This window comes from Arachis stenosperma, chromosome 5 (assembly GCF_014773155.1).
Source record: "Arachis stenosperma cultivar V10309 chromosome 5, arast.V10309.gnm1.PFL2, whole genome shotgun sequence".
Taxonomy (NCBI): Eukaryota; Viridiplantae; Streptophyta; class Magnoliopsida; order Fabales; family Fabaceae; genus Arachis; species Arachis stenosperma.
The window spans coordinates 116,029,126-116,038,766 of record NC_080381.1 but is presented as its reverse complement, the minus strand read 5'-3'; the positions used below and the strand labels follow the sequence as shown (position 1 = coordinate 116,038,766).

The 9,641-nt window shown below is 36.1% G+C and overlaps 1 protein-coding gene across 1 annotated transcript; it reads left to right on the top strand.

Annotated features, from left to right (window-relative positions):
- Positions 1-3,293: 3,293 nt before the first annotated feature.
- LOC130982716 (miraculin-like) lies at positions 3,294-4,109 on the top strand. Its single transcript, XM_057906786.1, has one exon. The coding sequence runs from the start codon at positions 3,300-3,302 to the stop codon at positions 3,939-3,941; it is 642 nt and encodes a 213-aa protein (XP_057762769.1). The 5' UTR covers positions 3,294-3,299; the 3' UTR covers positions 3,942-4,109.
- Positions 4,110-9,641: the final 5,532 nt, after the last annotated feature.

The window sequence follows — 9,641 nt, the reverse complement described above, 5'->3', positions numbered from 1 at the left end:
AACTATATGGATCTGTCAATTCGAACAAAGGAGATATCATCTAAATTGTGTTCTGAATCACACTCTTCCCCATCTAGACTGTCAGAGACTATTTCTCCAGAATATTCAGGTAATACTGAAAATATCAACATGCATACAACAAAATAAGTATACCTAGAAGAAACTGAGAACTCCCAAATCATTAATTAGATACTAACTTAGAAAAAAACGGACAACAATACACTAAGACAATTTTAAAATTAAACAAAAATTTTTGACAATTACCATCTCCCTTGTTGGTAGTTTGGGCAAATTTCTTAGACAGAAATTTTGTAGCGTATATTGTGCTTGCAGAGGATGACAAAAAGTCTTCAACTTTTTATTTGTTCTGTTCCACCGTCATGTTATGTTTACTAATGTTTAAAAAACGTAACACCACTAGAATTGATATTGAATAATAGATATCAAGATTATAAAAATTGCAACACTAAGAAAAATAATAACTGACGCAGCATTAAAGATTTAACGTAAACTAACTTTTCACAAAAAAAAGCGTTCAAATAAATGAAAAATATGCTTTTTTTTCATAAAAATTCACAATACAATAAATACTTAACTGCAAATAAAAAATACACAAAATTTTTTGTAACTAAAGAAAACAACGTACAACGTTGAGTTTGTTTAACTTAGTTCATGACACAAAGATTATTTTTAAATTACGTTAAAATTCTTCATATAAGCATTACGCAACATCATCGATATTCTTTGAAGCATTTTCTCTGGAGTCTTCTATATCATCCTCCCTTATCAACTGTAAATCTCCAATGTCACCTTCCTCTGACATGTTCAACCCTAGCTGTGGAGAAAAACCAACTTTAGCTTCTTCATTCTCTTCTCTCATGCCATACAAATCTTGTGGTTTCACATGAACCACAACACTCCATCCCTTAGCTACTTCATCATCCACATAGTATACAAACTGAGCTTTTGAGGCTAATATGTACGGTTCATCTTCTTCTCGATCACCAGTGTAAATCGGACGAGAGAAATTAACGCTGGTAAGTCCCAAATGGTGTTGTTTGATGCCTCTACTGGTAGTGGTATCATCCCAAATATATTTGAACAATACTACTGTGAAATGATAGCTATAATTTAACTCAATTATGTCTACAATTTTTTCGTAATACGAAACACTGCCAACAGCGACTCTATTATGACTCATGCTTGCATAACTTCTTGTATTAGATGATACATATACTCCACTATTTTGGGTTTTCAGCCCGTCTTCCTTTGTGATAGTTCTAAACTTGTACCGTTAACATTGTACTCCTCAAAACGTCTTACCTGAATTATGGACTGCACGCAAGCAACTTCATTTCTTTCTAATGATGTGTACTTTCCCATTAGCACCATTTTTATTACGCGGCGGTTATTCCAGTGGTTAGCTAAAATCGCCGCTAACTGTTTACCCGCGGCCCATCTTCCAGCGTCTGGTTTAACCGCCGCAAAATTGGCTCCAGAACCGCTGCAAAATGCTGGAATTGTTGTAGTGAATCCTATTTTGGTCCTTAAAGTTTAAAGTGTCATATTTAAATACAAAAAAGTTTCATTTAGCTTCAATGTAGTTCCGCCGTGAGGTCAAAGTTAAATAATTAACAGAATGTCCTACATGACAACAATACAATAACACGGTCGATAATCTGGAGAACAAGTACAAGCTCCAGAGGCACAAAATTAATCGTGAATGCATCAATACATTTATTTATCATTCTCTTTAGTTCTATTACAAATATTTCATTTAAATTGTAAGAAAAAGAATAAATAAATATATTGATGCATCTACAGTTGATTTTGTGCCTCTGAAATTTGTACTTGTTTTCCAGATTATCGATCTTATTCTTGTACTGCTGATAGGGGTGGAAAAAGGTCAGGCGGCCTTTAGCCTGGCCTGTGTTCGGCCTAGCCTGACCAGACCTGTTATAAAATAGGCACAGACTCAAGCTCTTATAAAAGCCTTATTTTGTTAATAGGTCAGGCAAAACTTACTAATTAGCCTTATTGGCCTGTCAGGCCTACTTGAGTCTGTTAATATATAATTATATATATAAATAATTTTTTTATTATTAACAAAATTATGAGATATTTTAAATTTATTATATTTAATTATAAATAGTTTTGTATATTTTAAATACTTTAAAATTTAATTTTTTTATTAATATTAAATATGACATATTACATATAAATATATTTATTAAAAAATAATTTTTTTAAATAATATTTTTACTTTTGTAAAAAAAATTATCAGACCTTTTAACAGGCTTCAGGCCAAGCCAGTCTGAATAATAGGTTAGGTTTAATACTTTTAAAAAAGTCTATAATAGACTATAGGCTAGGTTCAGGCCAATTGACTACATAACAGGCCAAGCCTGTTAAAAGTAAAATCTGGCCTGGCCGGACCTATTTTCACTTTCCACTCCTAACTGCTGTCATATATGACATTCCGTTAATTATTTAACTTTAACCTCATAGTGAGATTACATTAAAATTAAATGAAACTTTTTTTGATTCAAATATGACACTTTAAACCTTAAAAATTAAAATAAAATTACACTCAAATATAAAAGACTAATTTAATATTTTACCCAAACTAAAAATACTAAAAAAGTCAATAGAATTTATTAGCCCTTCAACTTTTCTCAATTTAAAAGTGTTGTAATAAGATAATGGATTGGATGGATATACACCATAGTCCATACCATTGACGACTTAGTTATCAAAAGTTAGTGTATGTACAATTGAGTACAAATTATTATTTACTAAAAAATTTAGCTAATATAAAAGAAATTGAGACCGTGATAACTTTTGTTTGCAGAATTCTTATTTAAATCACCAAGAAAGATAAACATATACTACCATACTAGATCACTGTTCACGGGATTTCAAAAGGCAAGTTGTTGTAATTTGTTTATTTCTTTCTTGGTCAAATATAAGGCCAGTTCATGGATTTTCAATTACAACACTCTTTGTTGGCCATTAGTATTGTGCTTATCTTTGACCAAATAAATCAAATACATATTTTATCAACCATTGTTAGATATATTATTGTAGACTAAAATTAACTACTAAAATTAGTTATTAATATAATATATATTAAAATATAAAATATATGTTAAAAATAATTAAATTTTATATTTTTATATATGAAACCATAAAGATAAGAATGGTGCGTGGAACGCATTAAAGTAAATTAAACTAGATGTTATAAATTGTTGTCCTCAATCCCCCATTGTCTCTACATCCATCAATATAAAAAAAAAAAAATGAAATTTACACTTCTAGCCTTATTCCTTCTCTTTTCTTTGGGCTCACAATTACTTCTTGGAGCATCAAATGCTTCACCTGAAGAAGTTCTTGACACTTCAGGCAAGAAGCTAAGAACCGACACCAATTACTACATCATTCCGGCCAAGCCCTTCATCATATGCGGCATTGTTAGCTGCTTTAATGGCGGAGGGCTTGTCCTGGACACCTTCGACGAAACATGTCCTCTTGATGTTATGATTGAGAAAGCAAATGACGGTCTTCCACTTCAATTCTCACCTATTAACCCTAAAATGGGTGTTATTCGAGTCTCTACAGATCTCAACATCATGTTCTCCGCCGCGGACCAAAATAATTGCCCCCAATACTCCACCGTGTGGAAGCTTGGTGACTATGATGCTTCTAATGGACAAACATTTGTGAGCACTGGGGGTGATTTTGGAAATCCAAGTTCCCAAACCATAAAAAGTTGGTTTAAGATTGAGAAGTACGAGGATGCTTATAAGTTGGTGTATTGCCCTAGCGTGTGCAAATCTTGTAAGCATTTGTGCAAAGATATTGGCATCTTTGAGGATAAGAATAAGAGGATGCATTTGGCTCTAAGTGATGATCCCTTCAAAGTTAAGTTCAAGAAAGTTTAATGTTCATCAAAGCTTTCTCCCATTTGATTTGTATTTGCACTGTGTGTTTATTTATCAGGATTCTTAATTAAGTTAGGTTTCCTTGTTAAAGAAATATAAATAAAGGTATGAAACTATGAATAAGGAAAATATGATATTCTCCTAGCTTTACTAATACTATTTTTGCATTGCAAAGTTGATTTTTCAAGTGAATCTGTAATTTCTTCTTATTTCGAGTTTTGGTCTCAGAATCTATTTAATTTTTTTAATGATAGTATCGACATGATTTTGGAGGTAAATGTTGATAAGAGCCTATATTTAAATAGTTCTTCGAAAAATTTTGCATCAGACATTTTTATTTTTAAAAAAAAATTATTATATTAAAATTTTTTAATTTTATAAAAATAAGATGTATAATTTTTCTATTTTAGTCAGAACCGTTATTTTTAATTAGATAGATAAATTCTCAACAATGTAATAAAAAAATTTATATATATTACTTTTATAAAATTTAAATATCTTAATTTAATAAAAACCTATTTAAATATATAATCTCTAAATAATATAAATAGTGCAACCATCGATCTCATCAGCATTTAATTATGTTCATCAAAGTCAAATTCTAAAGAGCAAAGAAAATATTACTAAGTGAATTGAATTAAAGATCAATTTGGTTCAATTCCTTTTTTTTTTTGTGAAAAAATATGACTTCACCTTATTTGGAAATTGAAAAAAAGAAAAGGTCAAATATAAACACATTTAAAAAAAAAAAAAAGGGAAAAGGTTACAGCCAAGTTGTCCACTTGTCCTTCTCAGTTCTCTGTACGTTAACCTTGTACTTCAATTTTGTCAACTATATCTATCTCGTTTCCCAATATTTTATTCATCGGTTATGTTACTGATCAAGGCAATTCAAGGCTCAACGATCCAAATATCCAATTACCGAAATAAATAAAAGGCCCGCATCTATACCTAAAATAAAAGTAAATAATCATTTTTACTATAAAAATTTAAATGTTAATAAATTGATGATAAAAAATTAAAATTAAAATTAAAATTAAAATTGTATTTATATAAAATATGTTTTGTTCGATAAAAATAATTAATTATTAAATTTTTGTTAATAATTTTATAAATATTCTTTTATTTTTTTTTTATAACTATCATTACTTTCACTACAAAATTCATCGATTATTCTACCATATTTACTCTTTTATTCCTAAAAAATATTGCAACAAAGTTCAACTCACCGCAACAATGATACTTTATTCTACAATCAAACTCCTTTCTTTTTTTTTTCTTTTTGTAAATGATTACATCGGAACAACACGACACTATTTTTCTAAAAGAAGATATGAATAAAGACAATAAAAAATTTTAAGACAAAGAAGAAAAAAATATTGATGACGACGATGTTAATCAGAGCATTAATCATTACTGACTGACACTGAATGATCCTAACTTAGGAAACATAATAAAAATTCGTCTTTCGTAAGTGACCTTCAACAATTTAGTTATATAAATCAAACGGCTTCAAGTGATCATATATTAACATCCATAAATCCTACAAAATCACATTTTTTTATAAATACTAGTGTTACGACGGGTAACCGGAGATTAGTCCAATGGATGGCGTTCGGCGGCCCAAGTGTATGATGGAGGAGGACTCCGTGTGGGTCCGCAACTCGGGAGGCTCCGTCCGACTTGTGCTCGCGTGTGAATGGGGGGTGGTACCTGCAAAGACACTCCGATGCCTAAGTTAGCAAGGGTGTGAGCGGGTCTTAGAGAGTATTGGACTTAGGAATACCTGAGGCGTGTCAGTGTACTTATAGTGGTGAGCCAATAACCACCGTTGGAGTAGTGCCGTATCTTTAGGATAATAACCGTCCCATTATCTTAGGGAGGTTAAGATATGGCTTTATGAAGTGGTTGGAGAGATTTCAGGGGCGGTTACTCATTTGAATGAGTATTTCTGCCAGCTAATCTCGCAACCGACTTCTTCATACCAAGTCGGGGTTAACACCGACCTCTTGGATGGAGGTGGTGCTTTGATAGGCTTAACCTAGTGGATCAGGCCTTTCGATTGGTCCTGGGCCCTTAACATTGGGCCAGGGTATGAACAGTGCCCCTACTTGAGCCCAAATCTTTTAAAGTTTGGGTTCAAGTATTTAACTCGGGTTCGTAGTCGACTTGTTTGAAAGAACACGGATCTTGGAAACCGACGTGATTTTCGCAACTTTTGGTTTCTGACAGTTACGTCAATTCAAGCGTCGTGTCCGTTGAGGGTTATTTAGGGATTTGAGGGCTTTGGTAACGGTGCAGTCTCATTAATGACTGCCTCGTTTTTACCATTATGCCCCTTAGCCTTTTTTATAAATACTTTCCCTCTCTTTCCATTTTCCGTTTCTGCAATCTTTCAAACTTTCTCCTTATCTTGTTCGTACTGTATCCTTGCGTTCGAAGACTTCCGTTCTTCTCCAACTTCCATTTTCGGATAAAGGTTAGTTTTGTTTTATTCATGCCATGCTTTATGTTTGCATGTTTCGCGAGTAGATAGGTTGACCTGTAGATTCTAGTTTCGAATCTCTCTTCTTTAGTGGCCGTAATTTTTGATTTTCTTTTTCTTTTCCTTTTTGTAGGTTTTCTGCCACTTTCTTCTTTATAAAAATGGCCTCTGTAGACATTCTTTCTCAGTGGGTTGACGATACGGTCCTTGGGGAGGAACCGTTGGTTGACGCTGAGTTTATCACCCACCTTCGTACCCACCATAGGCTCTGTACTTCGGACGAGAACGAGCCCAAATATGAACTGATAATCCCGGTCTTGAAGACCGGTCTGTTTTGGAAGGGCTAATGAGGCCCCTCATTTTTTCTTCATGTATGAATGCATGATCACCCGTTTGGGTGTTTTTCTTCCTTCTCTGATTTCGAGATATCCGTCTTGCACCACTGTAAGGTTGCCCCTACTCAACTCCACCCCAATTCATGGGGTTTTTTGAAGATTTACCAGTTTATAAGCCACGCTTTGGACTTTCCGACTTCCTTGAGAATCTTCTTCTATCTTTTCCATATGACTAACCCTTCAGTGGGCTAAACAACAAGCAACAATGGGTGTCCTTCCGAGCCATTCAAGGTCGGAGATTTTCACCCTTTTTGACGAGTCCTTCCACGATTTCAAAAACTTCTTCTTCAAGGTTCAAGCTGTAGAGGGTCACCACCCCTTTTCTGGACAAGCATTCCTCCCCTCGCTTTCCCCTTTACTGGCTGCCGGCCACTCCTTGCGAAAAGATTGGTCTAGATGACCTAGATGAAGTGGAGGCAGCCATTGTTGGTTTTTCCGAGAAGCATGGGGGAGGGCCCCATACTTGGACACGAGAAAAATCCTTCAGGGGACGTCGGTCTTTGTTCAATCTTGCATAGGTAGTGCATGCATTTCTTGTTCCCGAGTTGTATTTTTCCGACTTGCATTTTACCGACTTGCATTTTATCGACTTGCATTTTACCGACTTGGTTGTTACTTTGTAGATATGGCAAAGAAAAATGCTCAAGAGTCCTACCAGCGGGTACAGGAAGCTAAGGCGAAGTCCCCGGGCTAGGTCCGGAGGTAAGGCGGTCGTCTCTCCTCCTCCTCCTCCTCCTCCTCCTAGGAACGTGGGTACTCCATCTCAACCTATTGTTATTTCCTCCTCCTCAAATTTGACTCGACCACTCCCTTCTGCCCAACCGTTCTCCGAGCCAGAGAGTAAGAAGCGCAAGACTTCAGAGTCTGGCCCTTCTTGGGAAGGTGGTGTTAGGGCGGAGGCTCTTGCCTTCGTCCGAAAAAACATCTATCCACTTATTAATATGGATGATGTTTCTGTTCGGAAGCACCTTGCCACTCTGGCCGAAGAAAGTTTAGGGCGGCGGGAGTTTGTGGCAAACTTCTGGACATGTTTGAGAAGACTCCCCTCAGCTCCTTGGGTACTTCCCCAAAGGTCGAGGAGCTGGAGGAGAGGCTTCTTATGTTTGAGAAACATCAGAAGGAGTTTAAAGGAGGAGAGGGATAAGTTGAGGAAGGAGAGAGACGACCTCCGGAAGAAGGAGAGCGAGCTGCGAGCCCAATGTACTATGGAGGTAAATTTATGGAAGGCAGCCCAGGAGAGTTACCAAAGCCTATTTAAAGATATGGTGGAGGTGAAGAAGGATTTGCTGAACTCTCGGAATGCTTATGCTGACTTGGAGGACTCTATCGCCGATGGCGCCGAGGAGTCTTGGAGAATTTTCCTAGAGCAGGTCAGGGTTATAGCCCCCGACTTGGATCTTTCTCCATTACATCCTGACAAAGTGGTGATTGATGGCGTCATTGTTGATCCTCCTGCTCCCGAGGTCCTTTCCGAGTCAGACCTAAAGACTCGGGGGCAGAGGATTATAGAGTCTCCTCCTCATTCTAAAGATGCCCGAGTTCTTCAGCTCCTGCTCCGACTTCTTCTTTGGCTCCTCCTTCCAGCCCTGGTGATGTTCCTCATGGTGGTGGTGATTCCAAAAATAACTTCTTTAATTTTATGGCTATATGGGGGCCTCATGGTGTGTGGTGATTCCAAAAATAACTTCTTTAATTTTATGGCTATATGGGGGCCCGGCCTTGGTCCCCCTTTTTTTAAACTTCTATTTATTTTCTGGTGTGTTTGAACAATTTGCTTCTTGGCCTTTTGAGGCCGAAACAAAATATTCTGTTTGTTGCCCTTTTTTGGATAAGGGTTTTTAAACGAAATAAATGCCTTTTTGGATAAGGGTTATCTAATCGAAGGTGCCCTTTTTGGATAAGGGTTTACGTTACTTTACGCGTGCACATGCTTTCTTTTTTTGAAATATGTTTGATCTTTTCGAAAAACCTTCTGTTAGCTTGCATTATTTTTTTCGAGCCTCTTTCGTGGAAGGCTTGTATGCAAGCTTTAAACTTTTCAGGTTGTCATATCCCTTTTGTTATCCTTTATACTCTTTTGCTTTAGTGAGTTTTTATGACTTAGGTTATTTTTGCCATGCGTTTTTCTTCTACTTGGTGTTATACTCCGATCTGCGATCAAGTTTTCCAAGTTTTCCTACTCGGGATCTCTTTCCGACTTATGAGTTGGTTAGTTACCGAGCTTTTACGACCGACTGTATAACCTCTTTACACCGACTTGTACCTCGTCGTTTTATCCTGACGACCATCTTTCATGGGATTTTCACGTTTTGTCGAGCTTAAGTCGGCGCGTTCGTAGAAAGACTTAGAAAAATAAGGAGGATATTATAAGAGATATTATGAAATGAAAAGATCTTTATTAATCGAGAAGGTACTTTTTGCTACTAAGGGTTTTGATAGCATATTTTCCCTTAGCCTCTACTATGATGCCTCGTTAAAACCCTTCTCCAGAAAAAACCCTTTGGGAAAAAAATCATGAAGTTGGGAAAAGAGTACACCAGGGAGCAGAGTTCGCTTTTAACTATAGTACCTTTTTAAATTACAAGCATGCCACGACCTCGGTAGTTCAACGCCATCGGTTATTTATAATAACCTTTTCCTAACACTTCCTTGATTTTGTATGGCCCTTCCAATTTGCGGCGAGCTTTCCATCTCCCGATTTGTTGGCTCCAATGTCGTTTCTGATTAGGACCAAGTCATCTAAGGCAAATGTTCTTCGAATGACTTTCTTGTTGTACCTAGTCATCCTTTGCTTTAGTGCTGCTTCTCTGATCTGGGCGT

Excerpts from the sequence above, each read along its gene's own strand:
- LOC130982716 (XM_057906786.1), top strand. The coding sequence starts at position 3,300 with ATGAAATTTACACTTCTAGCCTTATTCCTTCTCTTTTCTTTGGGCTCA.